This window comes from Lactuca virosa, chromosome 4 (assembly GCF_052849685.1).
Source record: "Lactuca virosa cultivar CGN04683 chromosome 4, Lactuca_virosa_CGN04683_v6, whole genome shotgun sequence".
In the NCBI taxonomy this organism is placed as follows: domain Eukaryota; kingdom Viridiplantae; phylum Streptophyta; class Magnoliopsida; order Asterales; family Asteraceae; genus Lactuca; species Lactuca virosa.
Window position 1 is genome coordinate 31,569,002 of NC_136429.1, and position 25,900 is coordinate 31,594,901.

Here is a 25,900-nt window from a genome sequence, read left to right on the forward strand (position 1 = left end):
CCATATGCGGCTGAGGAACCACACGAACCCTATGTCAGAGTCTGAATGTAACAATGAAAATGAAGAGGATGATGATCAAGGGGAAGAAGATGAAGATTTAGACGATGAATAGGAATCAAGCTCTTCATCTAACATTGGCACTAATACTATCATGGTTGATGCTTCAGCTCAAGCCGCTAAATTAAACAATGTTTCTCCTCCAAGATTGAACAAGCATATTCGCTTTTATTTTTCTTCTCCATCATCCTCTCCTCCTTATATGTTTTCACAGCGTGAACGGACTCCACGCCAAGCTGACACTGCTCTTCTACAGTCTTCTCCAATTCAAACTACTGCTGAAGTTCCATTTTCACCTCCACGGCAAGTTGCTGCTCCTATTCCTCAGATCTCCTCTCCTCAAACTGCTGGTTATGTTTTAGGGGGATTCAAGTGTTGGATTAATGTCTAAGTCCATAACTATAATTGGTAAGACTTGACCCGACCCGACATGGTCCATTTGGGTTGCATGGCATCATGCATTTGGATAGACTATAATGAGAGAAATAACACTTAAGGTTGGTTAATATATTATAAGTTCTAATATATTAATAAGGTTATTTAATTAGTATTGATCAAGAATTAATTTGGAATTAATTAAGTGATCAAAAGGAGACTAATTAAATATATGGGTTGATTGTGTAAATCATTCATTCTTATATATGTGGGCTTGTGATCCAAGATTCCTTATGTTGGACTAAGTCCATGGGGTGACCCATGGATACTCCATGGAGGTTAAAATCCATGGAGCATAAGGAATGGGTAAAGTTATGAGTTACATGGTGTAACCCTAATAGCCACCATATAAAAGAATCCCATGGCTCAAGAAATCGTGCACTAATGTGTGAGTGTGAGGGCTAGACGATTTCAAGGAGTGTTCAAGTTTCTCTCAAGTTATTCCAAGTGTATTTGGTGTTGTGTGAACCATTTGAGGTGTCACACTTGGGGCACTAGGCACTCAAGCTTCATGAAGACATTCTACATCAAAGAGGTATGTATTCTATCTTGTTATATTTATTATTTTGTATGCTAGATTAGGATAATACCTTGGATGTTCATAATTGTATGTATAATAGAGAAAACATAGATCCAAGGTATTTAGGGTTGCATGTACACTTAGGAGTGTTAGAATGCTCATAACCCAACAGTGGTATCAGAGCCTAGGCTTGTTTTCTTGTTATACTTGCAAAAGTAGCTGAAAAATCGAGTTGGATGCATATATTCGATTGTTTTGGCTGGAATTGGACTAGGAACATTACCCTAAGATGTTTTTGGACTTATAAACTTGTTTTTTATGTGGTAATGTTCATGCTAATCCAATTTCTAAGATAATTGTCATAACTTCAAGATTTGTATTAGTTTGTATGTTCATGCTAATTTCTTGAAGATTGATGATTTGAATTATCTTGTTCTTATGAGGTTCTTAGATTAATAGAAAAAGTTGTGTGAAATAGTTGTTTTCAATCCATTTTAATCTAAAAGTTGATTCTAAAGTGTGTTTTTGTAACTTGTCCTCAAGTTATATGAAAAGTCACATTTAAGAATCATAAAACTCATAAAATTTGGCAAAGGTTACAAAATGAAGAGTCTAGTTCTAATTAAATGGTTTTATGACTCCATAACTTGTCCTCAAGTTATGGAGGTTCAAGAGTCTCTTCATTAAATTAAAAAAAAAAGGTGTAACCTTAATTAGTTCCATAAGTTACAATAAAAAAAAGTTATTTTTTTTATTAATTAGTTTATAGTCTTCCATAACTTGTCCACAAGTTATGGAACTTGAAGAGTTTTTTTTTTTTTTTTTTAATTAAAACTACTTTAAACTCATAAGTTATGGAATTAATTAGTTTTGAATAGTTTCAAAACTTGCCCTCAAGTTTTGGAATTTGAAAAGTTTTCACTTATGAATACTTTAATTCCAAGTTAGCCCTTAGAATTTTAAAAGTTAAAATTCAACCCTTATACTTTATAATATTATAAGTTAATAATATTTATATATATGTATAAGAGTAAAGTCAGTCTTACCGTTAGTAGGTCTCATTCACGAAGCCGGTCTATAAGGGGGGTATAAGGTTACTGCCTATAAAATGGCAGTTTAATGGGTGTCCACTCTCACCCACCGCTTTCTTGACTGGTGGAGGGTCGTTAGCCGAACGGGTAGGACAATGACTATAATTCTCCTTTCATTAAAAGTATTAATGATAAATACTAAGTAACTAAACTCTTATTAATACCCAATCTTAGTTACTTAGGAAAATGTGAATTTGGGGCTAACCCATGAAATTACACTTTGCACTTTGCTTAAGTCGTTAGTAGAGCGTGTGTGGTTAACCGGCACACTAACCTGAACTTAACAAGGTAGGCAAAGGGTAACTTAATATTTATCATAGTATCGGTGGAGCGTGTGTGGTTAACCGGCACACTGATTAAGGGGTAAATATTAAGGGTACCAAGTATATTTGCATGGTTATTCACACCTTGTTTTGTGATCCTCGGCATCCCAGTCACAAAACCTGAAGGGCACACTCGAGATTGAAACATGCCTTTGAACAGTTCAATGAATCTCAAAGATCTAGGACTTTCAAATCAAATTAAAACCTAATAAATTATTTCGTTTTTCATGGTGGAAATTGGTGAATCGTCATTCACCTACCTTCAAATATTTTATAGCTTGGATTACGGCATCCCTCTTCTAAGTTATAAAATAGTTTGTTGGGTCCTAGCCTTAATATTTCATATTGGGTGTCATATTAAGGACTTTAAATCAACTATCTTGAATATCTCCCAAAAAGATGTCTGGTCTAGACATTTATGATCTTCCCAAATCTCTTGAAACAAGCTTTCCTAAATGAAGATGATGTCCCATGGATATCATACTTCTTTCACCTCCTCCAATTATTCTCCCTAACCCACAAGTTCCTAAAAAGTTTAAGGTCACTCAAGCCCTATTGGCAAGGCAAGGTCAAGGTGTGATCACATCTTGGAGATGTAGTCACATATTGACAAGCCGGGAGAGTTGGGTGTCAAAGTCTTGAGAAAGTTGCTGACTCAACTACTTTCTAAGTCACATAGTGAGTTCTTTTGGGAATCCTATGAAACAGACTAAGACAAGACCCTTAATGATCTTATCTATTTGCTAAGATCAACTTCCTAAAACGCTATGGACATTGACAATGATGACATTGGATATCCAGTAAAGCTCTCTCTTCCCAATGGAAAGGGATCGGCCATAGTCAACTCGGTTGACCCAATGGTAAAGTGAGAGGCGAAGTCTGAGATAGTCCCATTATCAAGGGTCCATAGGTAACTATAGCCAAAGGAAGGGGCATTGGTTACGAAGCTGCCAAATTTACCTAAGGATGTTAAAGTCAATAAGTTTGGCTCTACTTCATGTAAAGTCCATTGTCTAACTCTATTAAGTACATGCTGATTCTGATCGCGAAGATGGATTTCAATCGCATGGTTCGGTGATCAGAATTTTGGGCTATTACTTAAGAGTTATGATATTTATATTGCTTAGGAATAGATAACAACAAGGTTTTCATATGGATTGTAAGGATAAGTTTTTCCGCAAAGTTTTAAAAATAAAAGAAAAAGGTTTTGATTTTATTTATTTTAAGTATCCTTACAATGGCATTTGTGAAAAGTTGTTGCTTATAAGATTCCATTGATAGCAATATTGGAAAAATGGATTTGATTCTTTCGGTTGTGGTAGTGTCTAATATTACCAAATAAGGAAAGATTCTCATCACCCAAGGTTCAATTGGACCGAAACTTGGAATCATGCAAGTTGTATAGTATGATGAATGAGAACTTTCAGCTTGGAAAATTAAGACTAATTCCTTATGTGAATAAGGAAAGGACTAAGGGATCGAGTACACATTCTTGTGCACTGGTCAAGTCCACCACAAAAGATCAAGAAGACTATTCGTCATGATTTACTTAAGTTCAGTAAATATGGTTATACTTATAAGTTTAAGTATAAGTCTGTAGCATTAGAGAAGTTTCAATGTGAGACAGAACGAATAAGAAGAATCAAAGTATGGCAGAAAGATAAAAGTTTCTCAAATCTGAAAAGATGGGAGAGTACTTTAGTATCATGTTTATGATCATCTTAATGATTAAGATACCATATCACAATTGGTCCTCTAAAGTCATCTTAGTGCATTCTTATGACTAAGAAGAGGAGTCATGAATTGTTGAAATGGTTAAATCAAAAAGATGAGTCATACTTCGTTCCAAAACAATTCTTAGAGTCATACTCCAAGATTGTAACTTGAGTGACATATCTTAAAGAGGGGTTGTTAACACTAGTCAAATGTAAGAGTAAAAGGTTATCTACTCTTGTACATTTGAAATTGGTAAGTTGTGATGTTTTGGATAAAACAGAGACTAACTTAGGCCAATTGTGTAAAGTGTTAGTCTTGATAAAGAATCCGCACTATCTCTTGAATATTTGACAAGGGAGTCTTATATGTCAAGAGGACAGTGGGAGTCTTAAAGCTCTTGAAAGTTTCAAGACTTAATCAAGAATAAAACCTAAAGTCCTTCACTAGCACACGACTTGAGGTTTATAACCTATCGTGTTGAAATTTTTGTGCCTATTCAAGTTGGCTTTGCATAGGAGTTCTGAGAGTTCTCAATTGGTTGCACAACTACTTGGAAGCAATGGCAGGCACCTGAGCTGCCAAATGGCAAGAATTTAAGATTGCACAAGTTTAATCAATATGAGTTTAGATTTGTCACTAACCTTGTCTTGTGATTATGGTTTTGACAAATTTACATGGATAAGAACACATACACTATTAAATCTAAGTGTCATAAGGTTTCTCTCCGATTCATGAAAATGATGGTGAGGAAACACTTTCACTAAGTAGATTTTAGCTAGATAGCAATTGTGATATTTGCATTCTCAAAGTCGTTAGTGGAGCGTGTGTGGTTTACCGGCACACTAACATGGACTTGTGAGAAGTGGCAAAGGTCTAAACAATTGAGACTATGATTACGGCATCCCTTTTCATAGTTCTAAAATTGTTTAGACACACATGTGAGCTATCTAAGAGAGGTGTATGATTTTGATAAAGTTTTATCAAAACAATCTAGTATCAGAAATCTGAACTTTGGTAAGAAAGTCAGCTGATTTCTGAGTACATGTCAAAGCTAGTGGGAGCATAAGTGTTATGCTAATAATCATCATGTTAGTGGGAGCATGATAATTATGACAAAGGTTGCAAGTTAGCAATGTTAATTATAGAAAACAAAAGTTTCAATTCGTGAGGTTGCAGGGGTTGAAAAAGTTGTTTTGCTATAATTAAGGGAGAGGAAATTATACTTCATTTCAATTCTAAAAGCTTGGATTGAGATTTTAATCGTATTTAATCAAGGATATATATATGAATTTCATGTTGGAATGGCTCAACATAAGGAAATTCTATATATGGGTCCATTATTTGCGTTCTAAAATTCGATTATGATTACGGCATCCCTTTTCATAATCTGAATTTCGAGAACTTGGCAAATTGAAATGGAAATATTATAGCAAAAGACTGGTTTAGTCTTTATGTGATACATCATGAATCGTGTCCCATATGCTTCGGATATAGGATCGATTACATGTGCTATATTCATCCTTTCTAAAATTTTCCAAATGCCTGGGGCATTATGAAGGGAAAAGGTCTAGAATTGGATATGACTAAAATGATTAAGCAATTGTCGAGGACAATCTAAGGTTTACCAAAGATTGGTTGCTCAAGGACAGTTGGAAGTATAATGTTAATTCTGGAAGGACCATACTGACATAATCTGTAAGGAGGCAACTCTTGTTCAGAAGTGATAGTCAAAATGGAATATGGAAATGTTTCAAAGTTAGAAATTATTTAATCTGTGTAAGATTAGGAAACTTAATGGAAGAAGGATGTTTCCAAGGAGCTGATCTCCTTTGGAATGCTCTGTAATGATTGTTGTCAAGTCTTTCTGACTATCTTATAATAAAGGTATTCGACTACCCTTTCCTAACGGCAAAGCATTAATCATCTATATCGATAAGTCTAGGAAAAACTTAAAACTTATTTCTTGCATGAAAGCTTAGAAATATCTACACAAGAAATGATATGATTTCATGGCTCACATTATAGATAAGATGATAAAAATGAAAGAAACGAAAGACATACTGCAGGTGTGTGAGTACCCAGACGTGTTTCCTGAAGTTCTGCCTGGAGTTCCCCTAACACGACATGTTGAATTTCAAGTTGACTTAATTCCAGGAGCAAAACCAATAGCAAAGTCACCTTACAGATTGGCACCCTTCGAAATGCAAGAACTTTCAAGACAACTGCAAAAACTTCTTGGCAAGGGGTTTATCAGACCAAGTTTCTCGCCATGTAGAGCACCGATTTATTTGTCAAGAAGAAGGACAAATCCTTCCGGATGTGTATCGATCATAAGGAATTGGACAAATTAATGATCAAAAACCGTTACCCACTCCCAATAATCGATGAATTATTCGATCAACTCCAATGATCAAGCTTATGGGTTTTGAGCATTCTAACACTCCTATGGTGTACATGCAACCCTAGAAACCTTGGATCTATGTTTGACTATGATACATGCAAATAATTATTTTTCCAAGGTTCTTATCCTATCTAGCATGGCATGGGGAACTTGAATCAAATAAAACTAGTAGAATTACTTACCTTGTAGTAGTAGTTGATTGCTTGGAGTTTGAGAACCTAGCACCAATAATGTGGATGCCTCAAATGGAAGTCACAAATCACCACAAACTTGGAAACTTGAGAGAATAGTCACAAACTTCTTGAAATCGGCCCTCTTAGTTTACACACATCAACTAGTGCAATTTTCAAGAACCAAAGCCTCCTTTATATAGTGTGGTGGATTAGGGTTACATCCATGTAAACCCTAATACCCATGTCTTTTCATTTCCATGAGATCCATGGGTTAAAGCTCCATGGAGTATCCATGGACTTTCCATGCAAGCCTAGCCCATTCCAAATAAGCATTAGCCCACACTATATAAATACAAGAGCCCATATTTAATTAGTCATACTTTTGATCTCTAAATTAATTCTAAATTAATTATAGATCAACACTAATTAAATAATATGATTTTATATTAATATATTAGAACTTATAATATATTAATAAATCATAACTTATACTATTCTCAAAAGATTATCCGTAAATTGCTCGGGTGAAGTGCAACCCAAATGGACCATGCCGGGTCGGGTCAAGTACATACCAAATATAGTTATGGACTTAGACACTATATCCAACAGTCTCCCACTTGGATAAGTCTAATAACTATAGTTGCAAGTATGACTTCAGGAACCGATCAGCAATCGTAGCTCTTTAAACTCTGTTGAACTATGAAGCGCCATTTTAGATAAGTGATCATATAATCCTCTGTTCTAGATATCAGCCGGACAAATACATGGAACATGGTCTTGCTTATTGTCCAACATTTGTTTCCCGATTTCCGATTTGTTTGACATGGAACTTAACTGAACACATCAATTTAGTTCTGACCGGGCCCGGTACATAGGTCAAAACAAAATCATCGAGGGGCCCAGATATCGCTTCTAATCCTAGAAGGAACAGATAAACTTCGACTCATATGTTTGCTCTACTACTTGTTGAACTACACACAAAAGCACAGTTTATAACATCGAGTTACCAATGCGTTTTCGTGCAATCAATGCATAACCAACTCATAGGCAACAAATCATATCTCTATGTTTGAAGACTTATATGATATTACCGTCTCACGATCACTCGAGATAAATTCCATGAAGTGATACAAGTGAGTGTGGGTTAAATCCAATACTCATAACTTATGAGCACTCATGAGTGCTGTAGCCCCGCTTTGTCTAACATCTTAGACCTCTACAAGCCAACCCATGACAGTCTTGATTCATATCTACTTCCAACATATGACCGACTGTGGAGAGTTTGAATAATATGATATAAACCATAACATAATTATTCTGGAAGTCAAAACATGCAAAAAGCAATAATAGTAAACGATTGACAAGAGATAGCAACACTTTACTCATAAATAACAGCTTTTATTTATCATCAAATGTCAATTACATTTTACAAATTTCAAGATTATCTAACTACTAAAACTGATATCATCCTTCAGCCCTATGCTCCGAGCATGCTGGAGATGCTTAGCCCGAGTCAGTCCCTTCGTGAGGGGATCTGCTGGGTTCTCATCCGATGATACCCTCTTTGCCACGAGGATTCCTTCTTCTATTCGATGTCTGATGAAGTGATATTTTCTGTCAATGTGTCTGGATCTCCCATGATCTCTTGGTTCCTTGGCTAAGGCAACCGCACTATTGATGTCACAGAAAATCTCCATTGGCTCCTTTATAGCTGGTACAACTCCAAGGTCTCCGATGAAGTTCTTTAGCCATATAGCCTCCTTTGCTGCCTCGCTTGCTGCTATATACTCTGATTCACAAGTGGAATTAGCCACTGTCTCCTGCTTGGAACTTTTCCAAATAATTGCCCCTCCGTTTAGAGTAAAAACCCAGCCCGACTGAGAGCGGAAATTATCCCTGTCAGTCTGAAAGCTAGCATCATTGTACCCTACAACTCTCAAGTCCTCACTGCCACCGAGGGTAAGGACCCAGTCCTTAGTCCTCCGTAGGTACTTGAGGATATTCTTTACAGCAATCCAGTGTGCCTTGCCAGGGTTCCCCTGATACCTGCTAACCATGCTCAAAGCAAAGGCTACATCAGGTCGAGTACACGTCATAGCATACATGATCGATCCTACAGCTGAAGCATAAGGTATTCGACTCATTTCTGCTATCTCAGCCTCAGTACTAGGGCTTTGTGTCTTACTCAATCTGGCGTTACTCTGGATAGGTAACTCTCCTTTCTTGGAGTTATGCATGTTGAACCTTTTCAACACTTTGTCCACATAGGTGCTTTGACTAAGTCCAATTAGTCTTTTACTCTTGTTTCTCAAAATCCTTATCCCTAGGATATAGGCAGCTTCTCCAAGGTCCTTCATAGCGAAACACTTCCCAAGCCAGTACTTTACTTCCTGCAGGGTTGGGATGTCATTTCCTATGAGTAGTATGTCATCCACATATAGTACCAAAAAACTGACTATACTCCCACTAGCCTTGATATAGACACAAGATTCATCTTCACTGCTTGAAAAGCCAAATTCTTTGACTTTCTCATCAAAGCAAAGATTCCATCTGCAAGGTGCCTGTTTTAATCCATAAATGGTTTTTTCGAGCTTACACACTCTACTGGGGTACTCTGTACTGACAAAACCCTCTAGTTGAACCATGTAAACATCTTCAGCCAACTTTCCATTAAGGAAAGCGGTTTTGACATCCATTTGCCATATTTCATAATCATGAAATGCAGCAATGGCTAACAGAGCCCTAATAGACTTAATCTTGGCCACTGGTGAAAATGTCTCATCATAATCAACTCCCGGAGTTTGAGAATAACCCTTTGCAACCAGTCGTGCCTTATAAGTGTGTACATTACCATCCATGTCGGTCTTCTTCTTGAAGATCCATTTGCACCCAACTATCTTATGATCAGGTACATTGTCAACCAAGTTCCAAACTTGATTGTCATACATGGACTTTATCTCGCTATCCATAGCCTCTTTCCATTTACCAGCCTCAGGGCCTGCCATGGCTTCCGTGTAGCTGTTAGGCTCATCCAGATTTACCAGTGTGTTAACACTGATAAGTGTCTCACCTTCTGCAGTAATATGAAAACCATAATAATGCTCAGGTGCATTCCTAACTCTGGTGGAATGCCTCAGAGGTATAGATTCTTCAGTCGGCTCAACAGGAGTTTCCTCCTCAGGTTGAGGGCTAGGGTTTGAGGTTCCTTCACCACTTGACTCTTGAATTTCCTCAAGGTCAATTTGCCTCCCACTGTCTCCTTGGCTCATGAATTATCTTTCTCGAAAGATTCCTCTTCTTGCTACAAAGACCACATTATCACTGGGTCTGTAGAAGATGTAACCAAAGGATTTCTGTGGGTAGCCGATGAAAATACACCTTTCGCTTCGGGGTTCGAGCTTATCGTGAGTCTCGCGTCTCACGAAAGCCTCGCAACCCCAAATCTTGATGTGGTCTAGATTGGGAACGTTTCCAGTCCACACCTCGTGAGGTGTTTTGGCAACCTTCTTTGTAGGGACTAGATTAAGGATATGGGCGGCACTCTCTAAGGCATACCCCCAAAATGAGATTGGTAGCGAAGCTCGAATCATCATGGAACGAACCATGTCCAACAAGGTTCGATTGCGCCTCTCAGCTACACCATTCAACTGTGGTGTCCTAGGAGGTGTCAATTGTGAGAAAATCCCACATTCCTTAAGATAGTCAAGGAACTCAGTACTAAGATACTCACCACCACGATCGGATCGAATCATCTTAATGTTCCTGCCTAACTGATTCTCCACTTCTTGCTTAAACTCTTTGAATTTCTCAAAGGTTTCTAACTTATGCTTGATTAGGTAGACATATCCATATCTACTAAAATATCAGTAAAAGTCACATAGAACCGATTAGCATCTCTTGTGGCGGTTCTGAAGGGTCCACACACATCCGTGTGTATGAGGTCCAACAAACCTTCACCCCTAGCACAAGTGCCAGTAAAAGGTGACTTTGTCATTTTACCAAGCAAACAAGATTCACAACTATCATCTGACTTTAGGTCAAATGACTCCAAGACTCCATCCTTTTGGAGTTGGCCTATGCGTTTCTTGCTTACATGTCCAAGACGACAATGCCATAAGGATGCTTTATCTAAGCTAGTGGAAGAGTTAATATACAATACATTATTTCCTAGATTATGTACAACAGATACAGTTTCATACACGCCATCACAAGGTAATGCTTTAAAATAAAGAACATTATTAAAGAAAGCATCAATACTACCATTATTATTATCAAAATAAAAGGTAAAACCTTGTTTATACAATGCATGAAAGGAAATAACATTTCTTGCCATTTCTGGCGAATAATAACATTTATTCAAATCTAATGTAAACCCACTATTTAGCACTAAGGAATAAACTCCTATCTTGGTGACAGGTGAAGCTTTCCTGTTTCCCATGATCAAGTTTATCTTTCCCTGCTCCACATTCTCACTTCTTTTTAGTACCTGCAAATCACAACATATGTGAATACCACAACCTATATCAAGGACCCAAGACTTAGAATGAGGTGAGTTATTAGACAATATAGTGTATATACCTGCATGGTTGGGTTTTACTTTCCCATCCTTCAAATCTTGCTGGTACTTTGGGCAGTTTCGCTTCCAGTGCGACTTTTCATGGCAATAGAAGCATTCAGCCTCATTAGGGTTAGCAGAAGGAGTGACAAAACCTTTCTTGGTTTTGCTTGAAGAGGAGCCTTCAAGGGTGTTACCCTTGGTACCCTTAGAAGGGTTCTTTCTCTTCTTCCATTTTCCATGCCCGATTGCCAAGACATTGGCCGCAGTTGGAGTAGGAGTAGGAGTAGTAACAACGACTTACCCTTTAGACCACTTTCGGCGGTCTTCAAGAGTCCTTGAAGTTTGCTGAGGGTGACTTCTTCCTTGTTCATGTGATATGTCATGCAGAATTGATCATAACACGATGGCAAGGAGTGCAAAATGATGTCTATTGCTAACTCCTCAGGGAAGTTCACATTCAGCTTCAGTAAACGGTCCACATACCTTTGCATTTTCTGCATGTGGCCTGTGATGGGTTCACTATCCTTCATTCGGGTTGTTATCATGGAGGAGATTATTTCATATTGCTCTTGACGAGCACTTTGATGGTAGTGGTCCATCAAGTCCTGGTGCATCTCAAAAGGATAATAGTCCTAATAGGACTTTTGGAGCTCGGCTGTCATGGTGGCCATCATGATGCATGCCACTTTTGTAGCATCTCTTTCATGTACCTCATATTCAGCAAGCTCTTCAGGAGTAGCAGTTGGCTCGGGTACCTTCAGCTCCTTATCGAGAACATATTCTTTGTTCTCATACCGAGTGACCATCCTGATGTTTCTGATCCAATCTGTAAAGTTGGACCCATCAAAGATGACTCTCCCACAAAGATTCATGAGAGAGAAGGAGCTAGTAGGGTTTGAGCCAGAAGCATTGTTATTGGAAGACATCTGAAAAGAAGAGGGAATAGATTAGATTAGATATAGAGATAGTCCTTAACAAAACACCCAAATGTAATATTAAGGCTAGGACCCAACACAATATTTTATAACTTAGAAGAGGGATGCCGTAATCTAAGCTATAAGATATTTGAAGGTAGGTGAATGACGATTCACCAATTTCCACCATGAAAAACGAAATATTTAATTAGGTTTTAATTGGTTTAGAAACTCCTAGATTCTTTGAGATTCATTGAACTTCCTTCAATGGCATGTTTCAATCTCGAGTGTGCCCTTCAAGTTTTGTGACTGGGATGCCGAGGATCACAAAACAAGGTGTAAAGTAACCATGCAAATTACTTGGTACCCTTAATGTATTACCCCTCAATCGATGTGCCGGTTAACCACACACGCTCCATCGATACTATGATAAACATTAAGTCACCCTTTACCTACCTTGTTAAGTTCAAGTTAGTGTGCTGGTTAACCACACACGCTCCACTAACGACTTAAACAAAGTGTAAAGTGTAATTTCATGGATTAGCACCTTATTCACATTTTCCTAAAATAACTAAGATTGGGAATTCAATAAAGTTTAGTTACTTTAGTATTATCATTATACTTTTAATGAGAATTTATAAGTCCTTGTCCTACCCGTTCGGCTAACGACCCTCCACCGATCAAGGAAGCGGTGGGTGAGAGTGGACACCCATTAAGTTGCCATTTTATAGGCAACAACCTTATACCCCCCTTATAGACCGGCTTCGTGAATGAGGCGTACTAGCGGTAAGACGACTTGATCTTATACATATATAAATATTATTAAACTTATAATATTATAAAGTATAAGGGTTGAATTTTAACTTTTAAAATTCTAGGGGTTGGAACTAAAGTTTTTAATATGACTTTACATGTTCCAAAACTTGAGGGCAAGTTTTGTAAACTTTCAAAACTTTTCATTTCTCATAACTTATGAGTTAATGGTTATTAAAAATGAAGACTCTTCATTTTTTGTAACCTATGTGTTCTTTTAATGGTTATTTATAAATGTGACTCTTGGTTATCCATAACTTAAGAACTAGTTATGGACTCCATTAAAACACATAAAGATCAAGAATTAATCTAATCAATTATTAGCACATAATTTCTATGATCTTCTAAACTCATATGTTTATGAATGTTCATATCAAAAATTTCAAGAATCGTAAGTACATATACAAAACTTGAAATTTTGATACGAGCTTTTGAACAAAACTTCGATTTTCAAATTTTTTTTTTTTATTTTTTTTGCATCAAGTATCAAATAAACAAACCTGACTCTGATACCACAGATGAGTTTTGAGCATTCTAACACTCCTATGGTGTACATGCAACCCTAGAAACCTTGGATCTATGTTTGACTATGATACATGCAAATAATTATTTTTCCAAGGTTCTTATCCTATCTAGCATGGCATGGGGAACTTGAATCAAATAAAACTAGTAGAATTACTTACCTTGTAGTAGTAGTTGATTGCTTGGAGTTTGAGAGCCTAGCATCAATAATGTGGATGCCTCAAATGGAAGTCACAAATCACCACAAACTTGGAAACTTGAGAGAATAGTCACAAACTTCTTGAAATCGGCCCTCTTAGTTTACACACATCAACTAGTGCAATTTCAAGAACCAAAGCCTCCTTTATATAGTGTGGTGGATTAGGGTTACATCCATGTAAACCCTAATACCCATGTCTTTTCATTTCCATGAGATCCATGGGTTAAAGCTCCATGGAGTATCCATGGACTTTCCATGCAAGCCTAGCCCATTCCAAATAAGAATTAGCCCACACTATATAAATACAAGAGCTCATATTTAATTAGTCATACTTTTGATCTCTAAATTAATTCTAAATTAATTATAGATCAACACTAATTAAATAATATGATTTTATATTAATATATTAGAACTTATAATATATTAATAAATCATAACTTATACTATTCTCAAAAGATTATCCGTAAATTGTTCGGGTGAAGTGCAACCCAAATGGACCATGCCGGGTCGGGTCAAGTACATACCAAATATAGTTATGGACTTAGACACTATATCCAACACAAGCTACTACTCCAAATTAGACTTGAGATCCATATACCATCAACCCGGGGTATTGGAAGAAGAAATCCCAAAGACGACATTCAGAACTCGGTACGGTCACTACAAGTTCCTGGTTATGTCTTTTGGACTAAAAAATGCCCCAACAGTGTTCATTGACCTCATGAACCGTGTTTTCAAACCATATTTGGATAAATTCATGATTCTATTCATAGATGATATTTTGATATACTCCCGAACCAAAGAAGAACACAACCAACACTTACAACAAATACCAAACCTGTTAAGAAAGCAGAAGTTGTATGCCAATTTCACTAAATATGAATTTCGGATCAGATAAGTACCCTTCCTAGGGCATGTGGTGAGCAACAAGGGAATCTATGTAGACCCTTCAAAGATAGAAGCAATTAAGAATTGGGAAGCACGAAAAATTCAAATTATTAGGCCTTGTTGGTTACTACATAAGATTCGTTGAGAACTTCTCCAAGATATCCAAACCACTCATAACATTAACACAGATGGAAGTAAAGTTCAACTGGGAAGACAAGCAGGAAACCGCATTCTAATAATTGAAAGACATGTTGTGTAGCACACCAATCCTATCAATTCCTGAAGGAACCGAAGAGTTTTTTGTATATAGCGACGCGTTTCATCAAGGACTGGGTTGCATAGTAATGCAAAGGAACAAGGTGATTGCTTATGCTTCTCGACAACTCAAGGTGCACAAGAACATCTACACTAACCATGACCAAGAATTGGGAGTTGTATTCTTAGCCCTAAAAATTTCGAGACACTACTTTTATGGTAAAAAAATGTACTATATTTATAGATCACAAGAGTCTTCAACACATCTTCGATCAGAAAGAACTCAACATGAGGCAAATAAGATAGGATGAGCTACTAAATGACAATGAATATGAGATTCGTTATCATCTCGGCAAGGCAAATGTTGTGGCAAATGCCTTGAGCCGAAAGGAACGTGTGAAACCTTGACGGGTACGAGCGTTAACGATGACCATCCATTCCAACCTTGATGCACAAATTCATGAAGTTCAAATCAAAGCTCTGAAAGAAAAGAATACTGTGAATGAATACTTGTGGGGAATGGATAAACAATTTCAGGTTAAGTATGACGAAACATGATAGTTCATGAATCAAATCTAGACACCTAAATTCGGTGATATTAAAAGCTTAATCTGGGACGAGGCTCAGAGATCAAGATACTTCGTTCATCCAGGCCCCGACTAAATGTACCTGGATTTGAAGAAATTGTATTGGTGGCCGAAAATGAAAGCCGGAGTTGCCGCTTGTGTGAGCAAATTCCTAACTTACTCTAAGGTCATGACATAACATCAGAAGACTTTAGTCTTACTCCGACAACCAGAAATACCTGAGTGGAAGTGGGAACAAATCACAAAGGACTTCATCAACAAACTACCTTGGACACTAAGTGGTTTTGACACAATCTGGGTAGTCGTCGACCGACTAACAATGTACGTCCACTTCCTACCAATAAAAAAACTGATAAGATGGAAAAGCTTACATGAACGTACCTCAAGGAGATCGTCAAATTGCATGGTATAATGATCTCTATTATCTACGATAGAGATAGTAGATTGACCTCATGGTTTTGGCAATCGCTATAGAAATCCTTGGAAACTCTCTTATATATGAGCATAGCTTACCATCCACGAGCTGACAGTCAAAGTGAAAGGACCATTCAAACGTTGCTACGAGCATGTGTGATAGACTTCGAGAATGCTTGGGATACACATTTACCGTTCGAGGCTTTATATGGACGAAAGTTTCGATCACCAATATGTTGGGCAAAGGTTGGAGATACCCAATTAGCCAAAAAGCACGTGAATGACATACTACATACTGGGCCATAAATAATACACGAAACCACTGAAAATATCGTACAAATCAAGGATCGATTTAAGGTTATACATGATCGTCAAAAGAGCTACGATGACATTAGACATATGCCTCTTGAATTCCAGGCTGGAGACAATTTTATGTTAAAGGTCTCACCGTAGAAGCTAATGATTCAGTTTGGTAAACGAGGAAGTTAAACCTCTGATACATAGGACCTTTTAAAATTCTTGTCAGAATTGATCTTGTTGCTTATCGACTGAAGCTGCCCCAAGAACTAAATAAAATGCACGATGTTTTTCGTGTCATGAACCTTAAGAAGTGTTTTTCTGATGAGACTCATACAATTCCTCTCGATTAAATCCAAGTGAACACGAAACTTCACTTTGTCTAAGAACCAATGAAGATTCTAGATCGAAAGATCAAACGCTTCAAACAGAGTCGTATTCCTTTATGAAGGTACGCTGGAACTCACAACGAGGACCAGAGTTCACCTGGGAACACAAAGAACAAATGAAGAAGAAGTACCCCCAATTATTTAATGATGTCTCATCTACAAGTTGAATTTCGAGACAAAATTCTTTTAACTATGGGAGAATGTAACAAACGGTAAATTAGGTCAACATTTTTCGGTCAAACCACCGCGAACCCTTTTGTAATAGGACCTATTGTATAGTATTCTTTACTTTTGAATGCAAATAAAGTCATTATACTCAAAATTGCATTTGGATTACTCTTTTTGTCTCTAATTGGTGTCAAAAACTAAGGAACATAACATAATTCATAAAAATAAGTGCTATTTAGTGCACTAAAAATAATATTTATGAATTAAGTATACTTGGGAACGATTGATGATCTAATTGGATGGAGTACATTCCCATGACTGCATGGATATGCAGAATGTCGAAAGCGGAGATCGTAAAAAGAAGTTATGCCCTTTTTACATTTGTAAATCAATATATAACTGATTTTCTCAGAAACGAACACCATACATTTCGTTAGGATAGCTACTCATTTAATAAACTGTTTTTGAACACATTTTTTAACTCAAGAATAATCTATTATTTGAATATATATTCGAAATATTTTTAGCTTTAAAATGTAAAACTTCTTAAAAACAGTCGTAGCTAGAAAACTATAAAAGTTACCGAATTGAAACTGTAAACACAATTTAAACGTAGTATCGTCTATCATTTGAGAATTTAGTTTACATAATTGAACTCAGCACACTCGGGACAATCATATGGCATATTCAGAAAAATTTACGAAGATGGAATTTGATGCGTGTTTCCACAGGTGACCCGTGGCATTGTGGCATTGGAGAGATGTTGGTTGTGTGAAATTTTAGCTATAAAATGTTTGCCAAGTTGTGCCTAGGATCAACCCCATTCCCCCTCTCTACTCTCTCACTCTACATCCATCTTTCCCTCTTATTTCTCGGGATGTGTGCACCGGCGAGGAGACCAGCCGTCAGAAAAACACGGCCAATCCCTCCCTCCATAGTATCCAACCTCGCAAACACCCTGTCCTCCATTTGCCCATCTATTTCCCTTCCGTACGAGTTCCAGTCGACGAAACCAACTCCTCCGATGCAAAACATCCGTAAGAAGGAACACTAGCCGACCACGCGTCACCGTGACTGGCAAAGCTTCGGTGACCGAAAACTGTTGCGGAAGGTCCTTTGGACTTGAAAAGTTGATTTTTGGGTTCCCAATAACAAGATCTACAAGCCATATGTGTCGGTTTGTCCAAAAATTCCCCAATCAAAGTTCAAAAAATCACGAAACGAGTCTCGTTTTCCAAAACGAAACTATACATCCTACAAGGGTGAGTTTTACGTACCTTTTTATACTTTTGAAGCTTTTGGGGGAGGATACATGAATTATTGTTTATTTACTTTCTCGTTAATATTTACGTTTATTTACGTTCTTGTTAACATTTACTTTTATTTATTTACGTAATCGTTAACATTTACGTTTATATTTACATTTGTTTATGTTATCATTAACATTTACGTTTATATTTATGTTATTTACATTCTCGTTAATATGTACATTTTATGTATGTTTTATAAACTATACGTATGTTTTGTTTTGGTTGATTTTACATTAGTTGAAATATGGTTTTGGTAAAAAATGCAGTCGTTATGTTACCTGGTTTTTCTTAGAAGACTTTGAAATAATTTTTTGGAACGCCAAGTCTACTACACTTTATAACTTGAGTTCTAAGACTCAGGGCACACTTTTAAATGATTTGAACAAATAATAGTCTAATAAACTTTTAACTAAAGTATAGGACTTAAGTGCACGCCACAATTTTAGATCTATTAAACTCGGGATTCCCTATATGAGATGTACTCTTCATCAACTAAGAACACAAAAACTTAGTAAAGCCCTATGTGTTATAACCGTTAATCCATAAGGAGCATGAAGCTTTTGGTATAGATCTATACGGGATGGCAGCCCCGCTTGTCAGCACGCCCCTTTGCAGTGCTTTTTTAGAGGTCTTCTCGTCCATAGTTCGGTTATAGGCTTATTATAGACCCGGAGTTCACTCTAAAAGTACATGTATAGAACTGAAATAGTATTCATACGTAGTTTGAATACTCATACGAGTAAAATTAAGATTGTATGTAGTAGTAGTGTTTTGCTCAAATGGATATGTGTCGGGTATTAATTAAGTAAAATAATACTTAATAAACATGCCAACATGAATTTTTATTGTTTATAAACTTATACTTGATAAGTTATTTACATAAACAACACTCTTACTCGTATGAGATTACAAGTGTGTAAAGAATAGTACTTTTATTTTATATAAGTTAATATTCAAATATATTTATATAAAACACATTTTGGATATAAAAGTACGGAGAGTCAAAACTTGTAGAACTCACCAACATTTTTTGTTGACGTATTTTAAACGCATGTATTCTCAGGAACTTAGGATATGGACTACATGTCTACTGTATCATGGAAAAATCTATTTCCTTGTATTTTTTTGTTGGCCGTTCTGTTCATACCTCTAATTTATGTTGAATTACGTCTAGTGTATCATGGCAAAATCTATTTCCTTGTACTAAGATTTATGGAAGTATGTAATATATTTATACGTTTTTGCACTTCCGCTGCCTGCCGGGGGTGTGACAAAAATCACAAGAGATAAGGCTTGTGGATTTTCGTCCCATGCTAGATAGAAGGAAGAATATTTGAATTTTAGATAAAATAGAGTATTTAAATATTATCTTTGTCTAGTTTGCAATTCAAATCAATTTTATTTCCAAGAAACCGGAAACTATAAATACCCCTCCCTAAGAACTGATTATTTACGTCTCACTCTCCTATGCTTGACAGACTGTGAGTTTCTCTTCTCTCTTGATTAATTCCTTAGTTGATATTTGTTATTCTAAGGGTTAATCTTAAATCTAATCGTTTGGAATGGTTGGGTGTGAACCATTAGAGGTAATATACTTTGGTTACTCTTCCTCTGCTTGGAGATTTTGAAATCATCATTAAAGGTTCTTCAAGAAAATTGGTTTTGCTAAATGTTAGTGTTTCTTGATTCCTCTTGTAGTTGTTCTTATTATTTAGGTTAAAGATCCTTGTAGGTTTTAATTGTTTTCTTGGCTTAAATTAACATACATGTTTCTATTGCCATATGATAATCTAGGGAAGTATTAAGGAAACTTATCATATCCTTCCTTTGTCCCAACACTGCGCCTACCACATGATCTCTAGCATCACACATGATTTCAAAAGGAAAATCCCTATCCTGTGATTGAAGCACCGGTGCGGTAATCAGCAACTCCTTCAATTAGTTAAAAGGTTGCTTGCAAGATTTGGAAAAATTGAATTCAACATCTTATTGCAGCAACTCGTACATCAGGTGGGCAATCATTAAGAATTCCTTGATAAATTTACGGTAAAAACCTGTATGACCAAGAAAAGAGTTGTAACACCTGGTTTTCCATTTAATTATTTAAAGAGGGATATAAATATTAGAATAATTAAATACATATATAATAGTGATCAATTAGCATTTTGATGAATGAAAAAGGGTATTTGTAAGATTCATTGTTATATAATGATTAAATAATTAAATAAATAAATAAGTTCTCAAATAATAATAATAATAATAATAATAATAATAATAATAATAATTAAATTAATAACGTGTATTAAAATTTAATGAAGAACATTTAAGTGAAGGGATAAAATTGTAATTTAGGAAAACTTGTATTGAACATAAATACATGATTGCGGTGTAATGTATGCATGGCTGAAATTCAAGGGGCTAAAATGCTATTTCTGAAAATATGGTGCTTTGCCCCATACACCCGACAACCTTCAGGCCTTCATCCTCCTATTTTTTTTTAACTTGCATCATATTCTCCATAAAGAGACAAGCTAAGGCCCTCTTTTATCCAATGAATAAAAACCAAATCGTCGCAGTGAAGATTTAGTGTGAAGTGGGTTTTACGTCTGAATGCTAGAGGGAGAGAGAGAGAGAGAGAGAGAGAGAGAGAGAGAGAGAGAGAATAGAGAAATGGTAGAAGGTAAGGGAAAGGAAAGATCTTCGGCGAATCCGTATATGTCGAGAAAGGAAGAAGATGGAGATGTTGTTGTTAAAATAATTCAGAAGTCCTTTATTTAATTTGTTGCATGTTTAAAATTGAGTAGGAAGAATAATTCAAGGCCACGTGACAGATATGCCCCTGGTCTTTAGCAAGTAGCTGGTAATTCCTATTTTCCTGCAATTTCCTCTCTTTAAATTCTAGGCATTATGTACGTTGATTGTATCTCCTATTGAAGTGAATAAACCACAAAAACCTTTGCCTAATCTCTGTTAATTCCTTGCTCTGTGTTTGTTTGTTTGTGGAAAACCAATTGAAGGGTCTGTCAATACCAACATTGTGGTATCAGAGCAAAACCTGGTGCATGCCAAAGTATCAACCACGCAAAGAAATGACAAGAAACAATGAAAATGGTGAAAAGGAAGGCTTGGTCACTCTCCATTATCTGATGCTACCAAGGAGTAATTACTCTGCATGGGTTATCAAAATGAGGGTCTTCATGCAAGCCCAGGGAGTGTGGGATGCAGTGGAACCCAGGACATCAAATACTGTGGTAGAAGTGAAGAAGGATAAGATGGCACTTGCAGCCATCTATCAAGGAATACCATAAGATCTTCTACTATATTTGGATGAGAAGAAAATAGCCAAAGAATCCTGGGAAGCATTAAAAACAATGTTCGTGGGAGCAGATAGATTAAAGGCTGCAAGAATTCAGACGTTGAAAACTGAATTTGAGGCATTGAGTATGAAGGAATCGGAAGGTGTTGATGAGTTTGTTGTGAAGGTGATCAACACAGTGAGTACTTTGCGCACTCTAGGAGATACCATAGAAGAGTACTATGTGGTGAAGAAACTGCTAAGGGTTGTGCCATCTAAGTTCCTTCAAATTGCCTCTACACTGGAGCAATTTGAGGACTTAGAAACAATGTCAGCCGAGGAAGTGATTGGAAGACTGAAGTCCCACGAAGAGAGGATGAAAGGTCATGGAGAGAATGATGAAAGAAAACTTATCGACTCATAAGGAATGGTCAGAGAGGAACAAGAAGAAAATAGAGTGAGAAACCAAGCAAAAATCGAATAGAGGTGGTTTTGGAGGCTCACGTGGCTGAGGCAGAGGCAGAGAAAGAAATGGTGGTCGTGGTAAAGGGGGTTCATACCATCAAAAGGAATGGAATCATCAAGCATCTGGTAATCAAGACAAGAGTGGAATCCAATGTTATAATTACCAGGAGTTTGGACACTATGCAGCTGAGTGCAAGAATACAAGAAGAGAAAGAAATCAAGAAAACAATTTAATAAAAGACCATCATGACAATGAACATGCTTTGCTTTTGTTAACCTTCGAACTTGGTGAAGTGTTTCTAAACGAAGAAAGTGTGACCCCACAGTTAAGATCACAAGGAAACACCTTCAACCCGTCATGTATGTGGTATCTTGATAAAGGGGCTAGTAATCACATGACTGGAGATAAGTGCAAGTTCAGGAACCTGAATGAGTCAATTCATGGATATGTGAATTTAGGAATGAAGAAAAGTTCGAATTGAAGGAAAGGGCTCAATTTTCTTTTAGTGCAAGGATGGAAGTCAACGAAAACTTGATGATGTATATTACATTCCAGACTTATGTAGTAATAAAATAAGTTTGGGACAGTTAGCATAGGGTGGAGATGAAATAAGAATCAAGGATCTGTTTTTGTGGGTCCATGATGTCACTAGGAGACTGTTGATGAAAGTTAGAAGGTCCTCAAATCGACTCTATAAAATAGAGTTGGAAGAAGTCAGAGGACTATGTTTGATAGAAAAACTTAACGATCCATCGTGGCAGTGGCACATGAGAATGGGTCACATTAACTTCAACTCAATGAAGCATATGTAGGATAAGAAGTTAATAGAAGGGATGCCAAAGATGAACATTACTTCACAGCCCTGTGAACGGTGCTTAATGGGAAAGTAGGTAAGAAAATCATTCCCTTCACACACTAACTATAGAGCAAATAAGAGACTAGAACTGGTTCACGGGGATCTTTGTGGCCCGGTTTCACCTCCTACACCATCAGGGAACAGGTATTTCATGTTGTTGGTGGATGATTATAGAAGGGTTATGTGGGTTTATTTGCTAAAGTCAAAAGATGAGGCCTTTGAAGTCTTTAAGAACTTCATAAGGAAGGTGGAAGTTGAAACAGGGGAGAAGTTGAAGATGTTCAGGACTGACCGTGGTGGTGAATTTCTGTCAAACAAATTCACCACGTACTGCAATGAAACAGGATTTCAGAGACACTATACATCTCCATTCTCTCCACAACAAAACGGGGTTGTGGAGAGAAGGAATCGAACAGTATTAGATATGGTCAGGTGTAACTTGAAGACTATGAGGATGCCAGATACTCTATGGGGTCAAGCTGTAAATCACTATGTTTATGTTCTCAACAGAGCACACACAAAATCATATAAAGACTCAACCCCATACGATATGTGGACCGGAAGAAAGCCATACATTGAACACCTTAGGGTGTTTGATGTGTGGTACATATGAAAGTCGCCAAAGGGCACTTGGTGAAACTAGATGAAAGAAGTACTCGACTGGTTCATCTGGGAATTGAAAAGGGAAAAAAGGCATATAGGCTGCTGGACCCGGATACCGGAAAGATACATGTGAGTTGTGATGTAATCTTTGATGAACAACAAGGTTGGATGTGGGAGACTAGCTCGAAGGTTAAAGCGACACCAGGTATAAGGTTTGATGTCGAAGGTTTTAACCTCAATGAGGTTTATGTTGAAGAAATCGAGTGGGAGCCGGATATCCCACAACAAGAAATTGGGTCGCCTCCAAGTAACGATGAGTGGGCTGAAGACTCTCAGCCCATTAATTCTGAAGTCAACTCACAGTCAAGCCCACATAACTCACCTATTGACACACCGGGTACGCCTAATTCACCCGGTACTCCAAATTACCCAATTCCGATTACGTCCCCGAGCACCGCTTCGAGCTCCACAAGTGGAGGAGCCCCAAAACGATACCGACTTCTCACAGACTTGTACGATCAAACAAAAGAAATCAAACTCCCTGAAGAACTATTAATGGTCCAAGATGAAGAAGAACCTAACTCATATCGAGAAGCAAAAGAGAAGATTGAATGGGTCAATGCAATGAAGGAAGTGTTGACCTCAATCGAAAAGAATAACACTTGGAAGCTTGTTGATCTTCCAAAAGGGAGAAAAGCAATTGGGTTAAAATTGGTCTACAAGGTGAAAAGAGACCCAAATGGGAAAATTTTGAAGTATGAGGCGAGAATAGTGGAAAAAGGTTATGTGCAGAAACCGAGGGTCGATTATGATGAAGTTTTTGCTCCGGTGGCAAGAATTGAGACGATTCGAGTAATTTTAGCACTTGCAGGCTCGAGCGGATGGTGGGTACATCACCTTGATGTGAAATCGGCCTTCTTGAATGGAAGTCTGAAAGATGAAGTGTATGTAATGCAACCTGAAGGTTTCGAAAAGGGGAATGAAGTAGCAAAAGTTTACAAACTCTCAAAGGCCCTGTATGGACTAAAACAAGCTCCCGGAGCTTGGAATGCTTGTCTAGACCAATACTCGAAGAGGTTGGGATTCATGAGATATTCTCTAGAGTACTCGGTATACACAAGAAAGTAACAAGGGAGGATCTTGATAATAGGTGTCTATGTTGATGATTTGCTGGTTACTGGTAGTTGCCCTGATGATGTGAAAGAATTCAAACAGGAGATGAGAGCCAAGTTTAAAATGAGTGATCTTGGTTTGTTAACATACTATCTTGGAATTGAAGTCAAGAAGCCTACGCTAAGAACATCCTAAACAAAACTCGAAAGGTGAACTGCAATGCCATAAGATTTCCAATGGAACATAAGCTCAAGTTGACTAAGGATGAATAAGGAGAACTGGTTGATCCTACTGAGTACATAAGCATTGTTGGTGCATTCATGTATCTGACACACACATGCCCTGACCTCTCAATTACAGTAGGGGTAGTTAGTCGTTTTATGGAGAGACCAGTTGTCAAACATCTTCAAGAAGTAAAAGGGATACTTAGATACATAAAGGGCACTCTCAACTATGGTTTGACTTATACCAAAGGAGAAAGCAGAGTCACTCTCACAGGGTACTCTGACAGTGACTTTGGAAAAGATATGAATGATGGAAAGAGCACAGGTGGGACAGCATTCTACATGAATGGCAATCTAGTAACACTGGCTCACAAAAGCAACGCAACGTAGCTTTGTCGTCATGTGAAGTAGATTTTATGGCAGCAACCATGGTAGCTTGCCAAGGTATTTGGCTTCGGAGAATTCTCACTGAAATAACTGGGCAAAAGGCGCCACCTGTAGCTCTGTTTTTTTATAATCGCTCAGCTCTTGAATTGATGAAAAACCCGGTGTTCCATGGACGTATCAAACACATTGACATAAGGTATCATTTTATTAGAGAATGTGTTGAAAATGGTGAGATAATAGTAAGTCATGTGTGTGGCTCGAAGCAGAAAGCAGACATTATCACAAAGACAATGGCAAGAGTGAAACATGAAGAAATGAGAGATCTGATTGGAGTGAAGGCAATCACCAACTTCCGAATTAAGGGGAAAGTGTTAAATAATTCAGAAGTCCTTTATTTAATTTGTTGCATGTTTAAAATTGAGTAGGAAGAATAATTCAAGGCCACGTGACAGATATGCCCCTGGTCTTTAGCAAGTAGCTGGTAGTTCCTATTTTCCTGCAATTTCGTCTCTTTAAATTCTAGGCATTGTGTATGTTGATTATATCCCCTGTTGAAGTGAATGAACCACAAAAACCTTTGCCTAATCTCTGTTAATTCCTTGCTCTGTTTTTGTTTGTTTGTGGAAAACCAATTGAAGGGCCTGTCAATACCAACAGTTGTGTTTTTCCGACAAGCAATAATGCACCTCCGACGACCACAAAGGTGTTGTTCTAATGGTGGTGTAAGGTACGGACGCATTTATGGTGTTCATAAGAGTCTAAGTGATTGTAATGATAAACCATTTATCCTTCATATTAATTTAATGAATGTATGGTTATGTGAATCAAATATGGGTTATGTAAACCATCGATGTGCTTGGGTAAAGTCTGAGGTACCATGAAATGCTAATCGATTTAGGAGAACAAGCGGCTGCAATATGTGGGTG

General features: G+C 37.3%; 2 protein-coding genes across 2 annotated transcripts; both read left to right on the plus strand.

Annotated features, from left to right (window-relative positions):
* Positions 1-21,401: 21,401 nt before the first annotated feature.
* On the plus strand, positions 21,402-21,749 carry LOC145104242 (uncharacterized). The gene has a single exon (XM_079041513.1). It carries the CDS (start codon positions 21,402-21,404, stop codon positions 21,747-21,749), a length of 348 nt encoding a protein of 115 aa, XP_078897639.1.
* Positions 21,750-23,256: 1,507 nt separating this feature from the next.
* Positions 23,257-24,558, plus strand: LOC145104244 (uncharacterized). Its single transcript, XM_079041514.1, has 2 exons — positions 23,257-24,326; positions 24,435-24,558. The coding sequence occupies exons 1-2, from the start codon at positions 23,257-23,259 to the stop codon at positions 24,556-24,558; spliced, it is 1,194 nt and encodes a 397-aa protein (XP_078897640.1).
* Positions 24,559-25,900: the final 1,342 nt, after the last annotated feature.